We start from the raw sequence: 17,473 nt of genomic DNA on the forward strand, positions 1-17,473 counted from the left end.
CCGTGATGTCCCCCATGAAAAAGTAGAGCCCCAAAAAACAATAAAAAGACGGAATTAAAATTGCAGCTAACCGCCGGCCAAGCACGCCCACATAGGCTATAAGGTTAATCGGCGCGGGTGCTTGGGCCACCTTGGTAAAGCATTTAAAGTGGAAGCAGAGGCGCGGGGAAAGGCGAGGCAGTAGCAGCGTTGAACTACTTACTCCACACGGCTGGTAATCAGCCAATGGCAGCAATATGCGAAGTTTTATTAGGTGTCACGAGGTATATCTGCTGGCTCATGCGACCGCACGGCTCGTGTCACCTGCCCAGTCAGATCTCTGCATTCTGCGCTGCTGCCACTTCCAGGCAGAGCGCATACGGCAAGCCAATTTTCCATCACCCTTGTGTAGAGCGGTCGAGAAGTGCGCACCCATCAATAAAAACTAAAACCAGAAATTAGCTGATTGTTTTAGGGTAAAACGCTAGTTCCGATCAGGTTTGTAGGCCTATACGGCCCAACCTCCGCGGGAAGGGTGTTTCAAAAAGTAATAACCGCCACGAGGTGTCGCTTTATTTATAGTTCAGTGCGCTGCTCGAGATGTTTACCTAAAGGTGGAGCATGTTGTACGTTCTGCACGCACATGCCCTGCGGTCACTTCGCCGCCCCATCCTTAAAACATTGCCGATGAATGAAGACAAGGATTCCCACCTGCGACAAGTTGCCGTGCCTGCCTCAATCGCTACCTATATTATCGCATCCCTAAAGCGGCTCATCCTCAGCAAAGGTCTCAACCAAGGGCACATGACCGCGCTGTGAAGAGCTGAGAAAGGAGTTTCATTGCGCCTGCTTTAAAGAAACAGACATGTACAATGAACCTTTCAAAGCAATAAACACCACTCTTGTCTCACTTTATGTTTTGGAACAAAGAATGCTATCCGCATTATAAGTGGGCTCGACTGTACTGTGATTTTATTTTTATGCTGAGTAATGCTAACTGAGACCACTGATATTTTATTCATGGTTTCAAGTTTCCGAGAATTCTCACGCATGATAGCGTTTTGGAAGGACGGGACATAATTCCTCTGCATAATTGCTCGCCCTCAAGTAGTCACCGTAATTTTTCTTTCTTTCCTCGACATGGCCTCTTCATTCGAACCTCTGCCGCGCTCTGTTGCTTTCGAAAGCAGGGCTCACTAATGTCAAAATATGTGCGCCTGCTTTTACACCGCCAGTGGTTATACGTAACACTGGTGCAGTATAATATTATGAATACCTCCGTCCGCAGCGGTGGCCAAGTGGTTGAGCATCCGCCTCGTATGCGGGAGGTGCGGGGTTCAATCCCCAGTGCTGCCGGGTACCCACCGGTGATACAATGGGTACAAGTTTTTGCAGGGTCTGGTGCTCGGCTTATTTAGGGTGAAATGCTTGGGAAATGGTCTTTGACCCCACGTCAGCGTTGCCGTAGGTCAGGTTAGAGGCAACGCTTCCTTGAACCAACAAAGTTTTTTGAAGGAATAGCACTGGTTTGCATGAGCCCGCGGTTTCGAGCTGGCTGGCCGTGCAGCTGCAATGCGATGGCGCCTCAATGCAAAAGCTTGTGTAAAATAAGATTTTTGTGTGCGTTGTTTGGGACCATTTCCTCGAGCATGTCAGAACCGTACTCTCATCATTACCGCTTAGAAATTCGTTATTAACACTGCCCTCTTGCTTTTGTAAAGGAAGTTCCGTACTTCGCCTGAATAAAGGTGCGCAGTTTTTTTTCTAAGCCATAGCTGGCGATCCCACCTGGAAATTATTAAGTGCACAGAGCTGCTCGAACACGGGAAATGAGGGCAACTATTTGAGCCCCACTGTCCTATGGTAGTAGTCAACGATGCAACAGCCCAAGCGCCGGTCAGTCACAAGCCCGTTCTCGTGTCTGAGAAGCTCACTAAACCCGGTACCCGGTTTGCAGAGGCCAGCTCTAGTTTCCAGGCCAGTGCTCGCGAGTTCAATGAAGATGGAGTAGCAAGTACGGGGTGAAAGCTAGTATTTAAGATAGTTGCAGTTTCATCTAACACATCAGATTCTCTTCTCTTTGTTTTGCGAGCTTTAGAAAGAGCAGTAAAGTTTTTAAGACAATGTCTAAGGCCTGCCTGCTCACTCCAAATAATTGAAAAGTGCACTGAGATAAGCCTGCGCGGGGACAAGCAGGCACACAGAAGTCGCTGTCTTCCGCCATGGATGCAGCAAGAGATTACCGCCACGAAAATTATTGGCGTCTTACCGAATGCAACTCGTGCTTGAAATTGAACACTTGGAGCAAGAAGTGGTACCAATGCTTTTCAATCATGGTCTGGATTTCACGGTAGTACCTCGTCGTGCTTGGGCCTTGCACGGCAAGCGGAAGAAGCTGCATGCACGCGAGAAGAAATGCGACTGGCACGACCACCCTGAAAGAAAAGAGAAAAATTCTAATTGAACGGCACGAAAGGATTTTGTCTCAGCCATGGCTCCCGGCAGTTGTTTTCTTGTTGATAATAGGAGGAACTGTTATTTCGTGCAGCTTGTTTCGTTACTAATAATGACAATGTCTAGCCGGCTGAAGAGCCCGAATTACTGTCGGTATTCTCCGTGCGGCGTTATGTCGAGCAACACTTTTCTTAAAATCGACCGTTTTTCTTCCGAAAGTTCCAGAATATCAGCCGATAGATACGTTAAACCACTGTTTTTGTAGTTTGTATTTCAGTTTACCCTAGAAAGCGTTTAGGCGGGAATGTCGGTAAATGTTTTCTGCTGAATCCATATAGCAACCTTGATAAATGTATTTTCTTATTCATTATGCCCATGCAATCTGTAGGACTGTTGCATATTTTGTAAGATATCAGCGCATATTATATGTGATCAAACTATAATAACAAAACTCAACTAATTCTTTCTATAGCAAGTAGAGTCAATGCAATGATGATGTATACAGTGTATGTGTGAGCGGTTATTGTGCTCTTGTGTTCTCTGACAAGTGTTGATATCAAGTACTATACTTGTTCTCTCGTGAGCACTACAAGCTGTAGCTTTTGTTACGGGCGCAGGGACCTCGTCAGGCAAACATGCCTTTTCTTTCTGCCACCAGCATGAGGTTGTTGTCATTTCCTGCGAATAAAAACTAATTCACAAAAAAAAGGAAAGCACGTCGTTCCCTTTTTCAGAACAATGATGTCAGAGTATTGTTGCGGATATCTTATGTTGACATCGAGCTGGACAGCACGACTCATTTGGAAATGTGAGGTTGTAAGAAGGTTTAACTCCTAAACAACGAAATTAACAGTCAAAAATACTTAAACTTTACGTAGGGGCACGAATAAAAAGCTCTTTACTCGGACGGCGACTCACTCTTCCTTTTTGAAAGATTTGTGTTCAACTCCTCCGGTCGAGAGCCCAGTTCGGAGCAGGATGAGGGCGCATTTTTAGCGGTGGCGATTTCTTGGGATAACAAGGGCGTTATCCTGATCTTTTGTCACTGAATTTTCTGCCTGCGATTTTTCTCGGTTATTTTTTTTTTTCACCGAAAGTAACCATGCACACGTAGAACGGCTCCATTCAATTAGCCCTGTCACAAACAGAACGGCGAAATGTTTCCCTGAAGTCGGTCCACACCATTCCCAGCTTCTGGAAAAGCATACAGTGCTATTAGTTTTTCTTCTGAGGCCCGGCCAGCCAAAACTAAAGTAAGGTGTGTTCACGTCTTGATTCTAATTATTTGCATGGAGTACATAAACTAAAATACGTTCCTTTGTAGATGTCATTAGTATACAGGAGGAAGTGATGCCACATAATGATAATCATAAAGCATTGTTACGCTTTCATAACCAAAAAAGTTACATTTCATTAGAAAAACAACTGCTGACTATAGTCTGCAGAAAGGTTTCGCCCATGCGTGAAAGTTTACAGCGTACAAGCATGTAACCTGTCGCACTTTAAGATTACAATGCAAGGGTCCTACATGGCGGTTTTTCCTTTGGTAGACGCACCTGAAATCTTAGCCCGAATGCTCATTATCTTTTCCGTTTTACTGTCGACTAACACTGAGTTTCCCTGTGACCGTGGATGATTTCGTCACTAAAAAGTAACAATTTTGCCCACATGCAGTCTCCATCTGCTGCATGAGGCCGTCGGAGGCAAGTTGTGCATGTCCTAATATATTATGTGGCCAACTGCACAGCTGAGCCCCTTACAGCTCTAGCTGTTAAGGTGAAGGTTTCCGGCGTAGCTGCCCATCAAGAATTCGCGATCACGTGGCCACCACGCGCACACAGCCTTCGTCTCGCGCTAACTTCGTCGTCATCAGGTTGGTCGCCGGCTCAAAACATTCCAAGGATGATTACGATTCTCCTTAATGAGATATTCGAGCGCAGCTCTGCCGATGTCTCTTAGTCTGTGGGCTCACATCTGGCGATGATATTAGTTCTTTAGTAGTGTTAGTTGAAGACGACGACGATGTGCAGTTTAACACGAAGTGTGATAGGGCTACGGCGATAACCCCACTTGTAGCATTCAACAGCTCAACTCAACTCAACTCATCTCAGCCTAACCAATAAACCAAAAAACAACGCCGATAGCCAGTGGCCACCGAAGGTGATCTGTTTGTGGCGTCGCAGGTTCAAATCCTATTCGCGGCAATGTTTATTTTTATTCATTTATTGATTTATGGTTTGACTGGGTTACACCGACGGCGGCAACGCGCTCAGCCCACGAACGAGTGCACTTCAGAGCTGCGCTCTTAAAGAGGCGGCTCCAAACACCTTTAAACGCTTCTCATGAAAACGTCCTTCAATGACTGCATGGCGCGGCTACCTGCGAGCCTGCACATTCTGAGCAGCTGCAGTTATGATACAGCTTTCAGCGGGTACACAGAACAGCAGTCACTTTGCGAGAGAAACGAGGGTGCAGCCGAAGCGGTGCGTCGTGCTCTGAAGGCTGCCCGTAAGCGGGAGGACACAGACACCTCCCCCCCCCCCCCAAAAAAAAAGTTTAATGCTGTTACAGCAGTGCTAATGAAGGCGGTGTGCTGCAATTGCAAATGCATAATGTGTACCAGCTAGCGCTGATTGTGCGCATTAGCACGGGCGAAATGGCCATTCATTTTTCTCCTTTTATGCATAGCAACGAACTTGTATGCCGTTTCATCGCACTACATTGCGTACAAGGCCGTGGCATTTTCTTTACACTATGTGTCAGTGAAATCGGGCTATTCGCGTGTGGAAAACACTCACCGGATGTATCGGCGCACAGCCGCGATGGCTACAATCAGCACTGGGGGCTTTTTAAGTTTGAAGACTGCGTTGGACAGGAGAAACCCGCTGAAATTATAAAAGAGGACATGCTTTCAGTCACACGAAACACTATGTTTCGAAGGGTCTTGAAGCTATCCGGCGGTTGTTGTACTAATGTTTTCTTGCGTTTTGATTCCAGCTCAAGGTTGAGGACGACTGTACGCCAACGAGACTTTTGCCTTTCTTTGCTAGCATGGTAATCCGAACCTAGCTTCTAAAAAGCATTAATTTGGTGCCGCCTCCTAGTACTTGCCTTTTTTTATGACGTGAATAAGACAGGGCGATTACGGGCATAGTAAAAGGAATATGCCTTTCAAGGTCCTGACTGAATAATTTAATTAACTTGCCTTGGTCAGGTTGGAACTAATCATGCACACCGCTGTGTCTGTTTCTTGGAGTTTTGATTTCACGCTTCATAAAAATAAAAACTCATTCTAAGTTTCTATACTATTTAGTGCGGTGTGGCATAAATCTCTTCTATGCGTGGTGCGCGGTAGCAGAAAAATGAAGCTATTTGAGTTTGAACTCATGCACGTTCTTGAAACTATTACGAAGACACTTTACAGCGCGGCACAGAAAAAGAACGCATCAAAAACAGGGAATCCTAAACAGCACACGTGCCGCACTCGAAAGGTTGAGACCCTAAGGTCTAGAGCTATTCTAAGAAGCTTCTTGCAATTGCAGGGCATGAAAAGGCCTGTGATCACATCTCTGTTTAATCGATTGTTTGCAAAAGCTAAATTCTGTGCTCTTTTGACATGTGTTTTCTTCTTATGTGTTTGGATATTATTGCTTACAAGTTCTGTTATTCTTTATTTATTTTATTTATTTATTTATTTAATTTTTTATTTATTTATTTATTTATTTATTTATTTATTCATTCATTTATTTATTTATTTATTTAGTTATATACAATACTGCCAGTCTCAGTAAGAGACCGTAGCAGATGGGCAACCAGTACAATATAACCTGTGACAATATAATGTTCAAAACACAAAAGAGAAATTATAAGCAGATCAACAAAAAGAGAACTCTTACAATACGTGTTACATAACTACTAGTAGGCAGGTTACTAAAGAATACCTTTAAGAATCAGAACTGTAACAAAAAAGAAAACAAGTACAGCAGCAGTCATTCATGCCAGCAAGCATATTTAACAATAGGAACTTGAAGAAAGCGAAAAAAGGTAACGGGTGGCAATAGACAATGCAATCATCCTTAAAAGTAACATAGTATCAAGAGGTGTAATTGTTGGGCAGTCATCTGGTAAGATGTAGGACTATTGGCACATTACTGATTCTTGTTACATTCTACTAATCTTGAAGTGAAGGAAGATAGTGAGTCTGACATGGTAATCGATGGATCCAGTCGATTCCATTCGCTGATGGCTAAAGGAAAGAACTTATACATTATTCTTGACCTTTTTCTTGGTACGACTTTATATTCCGAGGCGTTATGTTCCGGCTTCTTTATTAAATTTTCATTTTTAATAATAAACGTTTCTACTTGTAGCTGTCTCATTTCTTCGCGTCTGCCTTTTGGGCGTATAAGTATGTGTACAGTAAGCCGTAAAGATGGGAGCGTAGCGCATAGTGAAACTAATTTTTTACCCCAAAAGGTTATCATCAGAAACTTAAAAATGTTACCATTACTATCATGATTATTACGTTCTTTTACTTTGAAAATTGAGAATTGAAACCACTGCTGAAGCGCGAGCTCACCTTCTCTCGTACCAAGTGACGGCGTATGCGATGCGAGCATGAGCGCATCATGACGACCCTTTGTGACAAATTGGTTACTTAAGGAAAACGTTGATCACTTCATCTTCATCATCATCGTCATCATAAGCCGGAGTACGCCACCGTACTTCCGCAAACTTCTTAATCTCATCCGCCTACCTAACTCTCTGCCGCCCTCTGCTACGCTTGCCTTCCCTTGGCATCCACTCCGTTACCCTTAAAGGTCAGCGGTTATCTTGCCTTCGCATCACATGCCCTGCCTAAAACCATTTTTTCATCTTGATTTAGACTAGGTTGTCTTTAGTCCGCGTGTGTACCACTGCACTCTTTGTTGCAGGTGAGAGCCACAATCGCTTACGGTGCTTCAACCATCGGTGAACACTGTGACTCCCTCGAGGGACCAGTCCCTCAAAAAGTCAGTTATAGATCGTTTACAGCGCGCAGTTTTTCGTTTGATACAAGATGGCGCCACGGGCACACTCGGAACACGTCGCCATTACGGGCCTCGTAAGTCGCCGGCTTGTACGCAGCGACGCAGCAGTGAAAACATCGCGAGTGGCTGCCGAATGTGTTCTTTCTATGAAGATGTGGAAATGCAGAGGAAATACGTGCTGTTTTGTGGATTGCAAGAATTGAAGCAGAGAGGTAAAGGTGTGGAATGAGATCGTTTGCGAGCGGAAACGAACTGCACAAGGACGTACTGCTCCTGTTCGCGCCTATTCGTCATCCACCCTTTCCGAACGGGCGAACGACACAAACGCATCCGCCAGCGCTAGGCAGCCAATCTAGAAAGGTTTTGATTTTGGAAAGCCTGCCCGGGTAAGTGCACAACCTACCTGCATGAACAAGCTGTTCCACCGCCGAAACCATGACAGCGTGGTTTCAGTTGCTATCAGTTGCGTTTGCGTGTGTAGCGAGACCCCGTTGCTGATAATTTAACGTATGCTACCATTAGTAACAGGAGCCCCGGAGGCCGAAATAAGAACAGAAAAGAAGAACGACTTAAGCTCCTACATACCACTACTGCAGATTATGCAGTGCACAGCTTTGCGTGCGGACAACGCTTACCGTCAGTCTCTATTACAAGCCGAATCGGTGCTACTGTGGAACTTCCCTACGAGTGCGGTTTTCGTAGACCATTTTCGTGATAAAGCATTTTCTTTACAGCTGCTGCACTGGTAGTTAATCCTTCCTCAAGGTCCATGTGAGACAGTCGCTAAAAGTGACTTCGCTGGCCAGCGCTCACAGTGAAGCTGATTACTTACCACGGCGACACCTCGAGCACTTTCATGTCCGCATATCGATCATGGAGTGTACCACGCTTTTGTGTGTGAGGCTGGACTAATTGTAAACTTCACGTAGCAGGAACGCGTTAATTGCCATGTGCGCGTTATTATAATTACATCGAGGAATCAATATAAACCATTGCACGACAGCTTTCGAGAGCTGCTTGATGCATAGTACTGCTGCCATGTTAGTTAACATTTGCGTATATTTTTAATTTGTCGCCTTAATGTCTTTAACAAACAAGTAGAAAATAGTTTAGGTTTCAGAAGCACTGTTTTCAGGTTGTAAACAAATGCGTATGACGGCCATGTGAACGTTTTCGAGTGGTATCTAGCTGCATGTATGTACTATACAATACGGCAACTACCTGCGCTGCCGCAGGAGCATTAAATCTTCCTCTTATAATAATAACAGTAAAAAACATTCAGCAAAGCCTTCAGCGGAAGCAGAGACAAGCATTCAAGCGATTCATTCGTTGGTTCGAAGAGGCGGGGAGCTGAGCGGCTCTCGGCGACATGAAGCCGGATCATGTTTCCATGCCTCAAGTGATCAAATTAGGGTTTTCACATGTCCTTTTAAGTTTTGGCAAAGACATAGTGTCGTCTGCCCACTCCTTCACAACCGTATAAGCCGAAACATTGGCTCACCGAACCACCAGACGCCGCCGCTACGAGGCAGGCGTCGAGCAGTCAAGAGGTGTGTAATGGCGGCGTGATCACGTGATCAAAGATGGCAGTCCCCATGGTACGGCGCTGTAAATCGCCTATATTACGGGGACCGTTCAATCCGCTTTTACGCTGCGCGAGATAACATATCCGAGTTATCACAGGGGCTTCAAGAAAGGCTTGCAAAATTCATGAGCGGGCTGCACTAAAACTTGCATGAGCGTTAGCAGAGAAAAAAAAAGAGTGTCAGCGAGATGACTTTTGTGGAGTTTGTTTAAACTAATTCTCGGTTAAGAAGTTTTTGGCAAGGTTAGCTTTGACAGCTAACCTTTTGGCAGCTCGGATGGAACTAAGAGAGAAATGGCCTACCTCAAAAACAGAAAAGTGTCCACAGAAAGGAAGCCAGCTGGAAGGATCGCTCCAGGCCAGTAGTCAAAAAAGAATAACATGTTTGTTCTTCCAGCTGAAAAAGTAGGTGTAAAGATTGAATAGTTTGTTCACTATTATGTGAGAGAAATTTGTACTATCGACAGAAAAAGTAAATGGACCTCGAAAGCGAATTAAAAAAAATTGCTTAAATCATGCGATTGTAGTAACGCTTCACTCTGTTATTAGGTGTGGTAGACAATACTTCTCGAGTTCGTGACTTTTTTACCGCATTGTTAAGCTTTCCTGCAATAAAACATTAAACGCGCTTCCGTGGTGCATATACTTCTCCTGCCGATAGTACTTATTCATATAAAAAGATCTATCTATAGCGCCTGCATTTTCATAATGCAGCGCACACCCAGCAGCCCCAGAAGCATTATCACTAAAATGAGCAGCGCATACAGGTTTTTTAGGCCATAAGAATTGTAATTAAACTGCCGCGGTGTCTCAGTGACTAAGGCCATACTGACCTCGGCAGATGTATTTCAATAAAAGCGAAATGCTAAAACAGCCTAACGCTAAGATTTCGGAGTAAGGTAAAAAGCCACTTGGTCGAAATTAATTGAATGTCCCCCTCTAGAGCTCCCCTCATAGCTCAATATGTTTATTTGGCACATTGCCGTAAATCCGTCTATCGACTATTTCCTTTCAACACCGGTCACACATGAGCCGGTCTGCTCAAATTAGGCTTCGAAAATTTAGAAATTTACAATATTTCTAAGCTTCGCAAGCTTCCCAGGGCGATGGGGGCTGCGAGAGGTGTCCTCAGCGTTTTTGAGTAGAAGCCGGGAATACTCACCTAGAATGTCTGTCATTCCTCCGTAGACGTGGCCCAGTATAATCCACGCAATGCTTAGGAAGCGCATGCCATTCATGAAAGTAAAACTATTCTCATCTGAGCTCTTTTCGTCAAGGCTGACTATGTACTGCGTGTTCCTTAACACGGAAAACGAAGTCAGCAGACGGATGACCTGTCCTGAGGAAAAAACAAGAAAATGAGAAGCTTGAATGGAACGGTATTTCTTGGTTGGCCGATATGTTTCTTTCGTGGAGGACATTACTTTAAAGGAGGCTTCCTCTTCGCAACAAACGCTGGATTTGAGGATGTTAGCCGCTTAGCAGCAATTCTACAAGCTAACTATTTCTTGGAAATCAGGCTTCAAGCAGTTGATCGGGCACATAATTTCTTATATACTTGAATATGCGGGAGCCACCTGATGTCTCAAGCCCCCCCCCCCCCCCCCCTCCCCTAAAAAAAAAGAAGTTGCAAATCGTGCTGCACCTGAGAAGAATATTTACCTAGTTTTGAGGGAAGTTTAAAAGATTATAAATGCCTCCCGCCGTATCTTTCCGCCAGGCAGTATTTCGCTGAAAATAACGTTAATATCTAGAATGCTAAAAAACAGCGCGTAACAACGCCAGTATTGCAGAAGTACAATCAGCGTGGGTATACAGCGCTCGTCTTTAAATTAACGTAAACGGCAACATGTGTCCTGGCCTCCACGGAAAACAGAAGGTAGGCTTTGATTCACCAAATCCCCGTTGAGAGCTCTGCAAACGTCACAAGGTAACTTTATTAATGCATACACTGCTTTTTGCTAGAAAACAAAATAAGGATCTGCTGAAGATACTGTTAGGCATGTCTGCTTAAATTCCTCCTTCCACATAAGCATTCTTGGTCGTAGTTTTAAACATAAGCTGCTGCAGAAGTTTCATCTGAAGCCCAGTCACCAGCCCGTAAGCGCGCGCGCGCACCGGTCATGTCGGCACTGCCTCATAAAAAGAGAATGACGACGAAGTGCGCCGTTCGCGGTCGCCTACGACAAGCTTACCCCTTTCTCTTGACACAGCCGCTTTTGCTCGACTATATCCTGCTCTCAGAAATTGCTGCAAAGAAAGCCAAACATGCCTCGCCTCTGGTCGAAGCTAGCACACTTGTTACTGCGAAGCATTAATCACGCCTTAAATCTTCTTTCAGGCCGGTAGCAGGAAAATTTACTGCTCGCGATTTTGCAGTATAATATTCCTCGCCAAATTTTGCGAGAATTTCGTAAGGTATACCTAGAATCAGGAACTGAGGCGATTGACTTACTGCACTTCAAATGACAACCATTATAGCCTGACATCAAGTGTTTTGGTAGCACCCGAACTGCCTTCCAAAACACTGCGACAGTTTAATCAGCCAAATCATAGTCGAAAACAGACCTGTCAACTGTTTTTGGCGATGCTCGGCAACATTTTCTTGTTGATATTTGTTGACAATGCCTTAATGTTCAGCTTATAATTGTGTCTTATTAATAAAAAAGACAGGAAAAAAATACTAGCCTGTATTGCAAATCTCTTGTGAGAAAATTCCCTCAAGCCTGTTTATGAGCATGAGTTCAGTATTGTTTTTGTTTTTCATATCGCGCATTAACGATTCAGGGCCCTGAAGAAACAATTCTTTTGAAAAAAAAAACAATTTTTATTGGAACCCCATGGCTGCACTTCTTTTTCTACGTACTGCATCTTAAAGCATCGCTAAAATACGTAAGGCTAATTAATATCGTCCTCAGGAAGTCGGAGCTTAAAGGGGACCTTCCTATGTAGTGTTGTATTTTTAACAATATACAATTCGATTATTCAAGTGCGAAAGGTCAAATCCTGAAGTGACGATGAGAGGTTGGGGTTGAGGAGGTAGGTGTTATTGCTTGCTACAAGTGGGGTTAGCCTTGGGGATTCTGGGATTCTGCCGGCAATTGCTCCACCGTAGCGACATTTAAATCTTAAATGAGGTCAACAGATTAGGCACATGCCTGTGGTCAGTGAAGTTCCGTATGACTATCGCTCATCGCATTAGTAAGCCTACTGCACTGACCACTGACTTCAATAAATATTTTATTTTGATACCGCAGCCTAATCTTTCTATCACCACTGTCAGCATTTCTTGTTGACCATTTTTGCTACTGCTCTAGATATTCTGGCTAAGGAATTTTTGGGGGGTTTTCTGGATATTATCACCACCACCGCTGACAACATAATCAGCCCAAATACTTCCACTGTAGAACGAAGACCTCTCGCACTGACCTCCAATTAACGCTGTCCTTCGCCAGCTATCAGCACCTTATCCCCACCCACCTCACTTCTTGCTGACCCCTGCTACGTTTGACTGCCTTTGGAATCCATTCTGTTACCCTAAGCGACCATTAGTTGTCTGCTCTACTGCATTACATGATCTGCGCATGTCCACTTCCTCTTCTTTATCGTAGCTAGGGTATCATTAACTCGTGTTTGTTCTCTAACCAAATGTGCTACCTTCTCTCTCTCTCTCTCCATAACATCTTTCATAGCTCGCTGCGCTGAGCTAAATATAATGTCAAGCCTTTTCGTTAACCTCTATGTTTCTGTCGAGTAGGTGAGTTCTGGCAATATACAACTACAATATATTTCTCTTTCGATGGATACTGTTTGGGGCTAGTTGTTGCATGATATTCTTATGGCCAACAATGAGAGCAAACACTGGAAAACTCATGAAGGAGATACATGCACACAGACAGGCGTTACTCCTCAGCAGCTATTTGACTCGAGACCACTTCCGAATGCACTTAACTATTCCTTTCTCGTGGTCAATTTCTGCGGTCACTACTCGAAATATTTTGAATATTTCCCGAGAGATTTATTCGTAATCACATGGCGTCCTTTTTTCTTTCAAGAATGAAACATCAGCACCTGAAATTGCAACCAAATCCCACCTTAGCATCTCTCTTTGCCCTTATATGGCGGGCAAATCCGGAGATCGCTGAGCGTGTCGCCTAATGCTGCTATTTGATGACAATCTATGTCTGCAGTGTGCGATATACGCTGTCATTTGCGTACAATCGCGGTTCAAATCTTACGGGACGCGTGTTCTCAGAAAAGTTCATTGCACCGTCACCTGATCACCCAGTCGCGCTCACTGTTACCAAGGGATGGACCATGCATTGTCCCCCCATACCTTGACATTGTTCAGTCGACAGCATTACTTGAATGCGCCGAAAAAAAGGATTTTTCTGCACATTCGTGGCCCGAAAACTTTTGATCGCTTCAGTATACTGCTATTACATGAAACAGGCATCCGTCGTTAAACGACTTTGAAGTGTACACATCAAAGGGGTGCTAACGCGACAGCAGAGCCAGCTTACCATGAGTTGTGTCATTCGAACTTTTTCTAGCTCACACCCTTATACTTCAGCCTCGCTCTTAGGCGCAGGCTGAGCTGTAGATTTAGGTTGTTCTCATGGCCTAATATACCTGAAGGCAATAGCGGAACACAGGGATCTATCCATTGAAAATAAGAAACCTTGTTTTATTCTTACCTTCTTTTGCAGATCGGTTCTTGAACCACAAATAGACGTGAAGCAATGTACTGAAGAACATCATTGCGGCAATGCACGAAAGAAAGCATCTGTAAAAAACCCAGAACTGATGCATAATTATGACTAATAACAGGTTCGCTTATTTCATCTCACGCAAAGTACAAACTCAGGTCTGCCAAAGCCAGCAAACAGTTTGGGGGCCGCAAGGGTGGTGGACCTATTTTGGCATACAGAGGCATGAACACATAACCTTGTACAAATTGTTCGGTGGCGTGCTCATCAGAGGTTCACCGCCTACTTCTGCGAAAAATAAATGTTTTCGCACTCAACCTGCGACTCGAAGTTGCACTCCTCCTGTAGTTTGGCTAAATATTGCCTGTGGTTAGGAGGTTATTAACAATAACAAAAGATCAATTTAGTCCAGAATTACGGCTTGGAACGAGGACGTGTACAGGCATTTGCGCTTCAGAATATAGCATTACAACGAATCACAAGTATATTGGCCATTGATGATTACCGAAGATTAAAGGAAGTCAGAAGTATTTGTGCATTATACAGCTGTTTCTGGCGGGGAAGTAGTTCGAAATGCTAACATTTTACAGGACATGCTGTAGGTCTCGCGTTCTACGCGGTAGTGGTCACATTATTACATAACTTTATTTAACTGTTCGAAATACTAGCTCACCACGTAAATACCTTAAAAGAAATAAAGTAGCGGGTATTGAACCGCATTAGACGTTGAGCTGAAGCAAAATCGAAGCTCTGTCGTGCACTAAGAGGTCAGACTCTTAAAATCTGTGACATAAGGCAGTTTCACCTCTTTGCGCTGATCGTAGCCCTTTTTTAGTTATCATAAAATATCAAAGTCAAACATCACTGTTATATAAAGTATACACCAGGATAACGGCCACACTCGTGTATGGGCTGCTTCCCCCGACTTGGAAGCCGATCATTTTTTTTTAAAGAAACGAGAACTCTCCGGGGAGCTTCCAGATGACAGGAGCTGCCTGTCGCTATTACTACCGTGTTATTAACAACATTATTGCTATTATTACCATTTTCCAGCATGCTCCACTGGGCAGCTGTATGCCATTAAAAGCATAATTTCGACGCCTATGCTCAGTGTGTACGCCAACGGCTGACCACGAACACACACTGCCGGCAGGACGGCTAAGAAGAGCATCCTTTCAGCCTGTCGGCTCACAGATTTTGATTCCGTGGCGTGCGATGCCCCCGCGGACGTTGCTGCTAGAGGTTTCGAAGTTAAAGGAATTTCGCATGCAATGAAAGAAACCCAAGACGGCGTTCATTTACGAGAGTGGCGAGAAGTCGTGCCCGAACAGCGGCGACGGCGATGGCGGAGAACCTTAAAAGCTTCTGCAACAAGGCGCCGGGTGTACCGTCATACTGCGAGGTACAGCAAAGTAGTTTTTCTGGAATATAGCTAAAAAAATTAACTGCAAAACGTCGTTTTCGTGAGAGGGCCGTACCCCGCCAAAATCCCGAGAAAAAGTGCGGCTCTTAGTCGAGTGTGTACGGTATTTCATGTGGTCGCCCTGTGGTCATCTGGTCGCCCTGGAAGACACAGATGAGATCGTTTCTTTCGACATCTGCTCGCTTTTTACAAGCGTGCCTGTTGATCTCGCAGTTGAGACATGTAAGCAACGTCTCGAGGGTGACACCTCGTGGCAGGATCGGACACCGTTCGAAGCAGCGGAACTTTGCCAACTCTTGCAATTCTGTCTCACCAACACATATTTTACGTACAGCGGCAGCTTCTACCAGCAGACCTTTGGCACAGCAATGGGGGCAGCCATCTCGGTCACAGCGGCTAACATCGCTATGGAAGCCACCTTCCAACCGCGACCAGAAGTATTTTTTAGGTATGTGGACGACTGCTTCTGCGTCATAGACCGGAAGCACACCCGCACTTTCCTCGATCACCTTAATGCCATTGAGCCCTCAATCAACTTCACTGTTGAGGAAGAGACCGACGGCTGCCTTCCGTTCCTCGACACCGTGGTAACCCGTACTCCAACAGGTCTTAGTTTTCGCGTCTACCGGAAACCGACGCATTCCCGAAGGTACCTAAATTTCAATTCAGCACACCCTGTAAGTCATAAGCGGTCAGTGGTGGCATCTCTAATCAACCGTGCCAGGGAAGTATGCAGTGAAGACGCCGCCCTGAACCACGAAATGAAGACCGTGGAAAAAAAAAAAGATTTGAAAAGAAATGGCTACCCGCTTTCCTTCATTCGGAACACGCAAAGAGTGGCTGTATCAAGTAAGCCTGCTGCCCGGGAAGACGAAAGAGCTAACGCACCGAAACGAGCCGCTATCCCGTATGTACCGGGGATCAGCGAGGCGCTGGCGCGGATGTTCCGCAAGCACGGCGTCCATGTTGCACATGTCCCAACAAGCAAGATAAGAAATGAGCTTGTAAACGTGAAAGACCAGCTCCCTCGTGCCAGTTTTCCCGGCGTGGTTTACAAGATTGCCTGCGCCGACTGTTCATCAGTTTACATAGGGGAAACGAAAGACTTCAAGAGACGCCTGAAAGAACATCAGTACGAGGTACGAAAAGGAAAAGTGACAACGAACGCAATCGCGGAGCATGCGCAAGAGACTGTTCACGAAATTAACTGGGATGAAGCAGATATAGTGACAACGGAAAAGAATGTATCAGCCCGCCGAAATCTCGAGTCATTAATCATCCAGGCTACGCCCAACACAATAAATAAGAATGACGGCACGTTGCACCCTATCTACGCGAAATGCCTCAAAACGATAGTAACCGCTACAAAAAGCCCGGGACGTCCAGCTGGTTGCTCATTGTGAACAAGGGAGCCGTAGCGCTCCCGAAACGTCATTTTTTGTTGACCTTGGTCAGTGACCAGTGAACCTCATCAGAGTCAGTATAGAAAGAACAATTATACCGCAGCGCATGCTACTACTGTTATACCCTTGTGAGTTCCGGGAATGCCGACACGTGTTTGGTTGTCAGATTTGGGTGCTTGTTTTAATGGCAGTTATATACCCTGAGACTCTATAGTTTAATTTCAACACCAAAGAAAACATGCCGTACGTAGGATCACGTGATACTGAAAGGATGTTGTGAGATTATGTAAAGAGTATATAATATGCAATTGTTAAAGCAACATCAGCTCAAAACACTCTCCTTCTTTTGGGAGCTGTATTTCCGTAACTTTTCGTGAGGCCGCCTATGGACACACATATCACTGAATTGTCATGGACCAGAGCAGAATTCTACAGCCTTGAATAAGTTAATACAGTTTGCAGGTTATAAGCAATATATATTCCGTTTCATACATAGCAGGTAGCGCTGTGGAAGCTGGAGGAGTATTGCGCCCGAGAAACCATATGACTCCGCCCCGTATCATTTGTTCTTCTCGAAACTGCGGTGAGCGTTTGAACGAAAAAAAAAAGAGCGGCATAAACCGAAGTTATGGCGTTGAATATCAGGGTCTAAGCTATGAGGCGCTCAGTGTTTGGCCCCTCTGGCTGCAATTTTCAGTGAGTGTGAACTAGTTTTTGGGCGCGGATTGAGAAAAAGCGATTAACCCTACCAACCGCCTATCATATTCCCAGATGTAATTCCTGCTTGTCGAAGTCTCGATGAGTCGCAGCTCGAAATTGTGGTAAGAGATACAACGAAGTCTAGAAGGTGCCAGCCGCGACAATTTTAAGTTTGTCGCGTTGAAATATAT

At 44.8% G+C, this 17,473-nt stretch overlaps 1 protein-coding gene across 1 annotated transcript in view; it reads right to left on the bottom strand.

Annotated features, from left to right (window-relative positions):
• The window catches only part of LOC144098915 (nose resistant to fluoxetine protein 6-like), a 39,797-nt gene that overhangs the window by 13,623 nt on the left and 8,701 nt on the right, over positions 1-17,473 (bottom strand). The window contains exons 5-9 of the mRNA XM_077631871.1: positions 13,746-13,834; positions 10,211-10,387; positions 9,352-9,445; positions 5,232-5,318; positions 2,249-2,414 (exon numbers count right to left, since the gene is read on the bottom strand). Coding sequence (XP_077487997.1) covers positions 2,249-2,414; positions 5,232-5,318; positions 9,352-9,445; positions 10,211-10,387; positions 13,746-13,834 — 613 coding nt within the window. The remainder of the gene's footprint in view (positions 1-2,248; positions 2,415-5,231; positions 5,319-9,351; positions 9,446-10,210; positions 10,388-13,745; positions 13,835-17,473) is intronic.

The sequence above is a fragment of the Amblyomma americanum genome, chromosome 1 (genome assembly GCF_052857255.1).
Source record: "Amblyomma americanum isolate KBUSLIRL-KWMA chromosome 1, ASM5285725v1, whole genome shotgun sequence".
Lineage (NCBI taxonomy): Eukaryota > Metazoa > Arthropoda > Arachnida > Ixodida > Ixodidae > Amblyomma > Amblyomma americanum.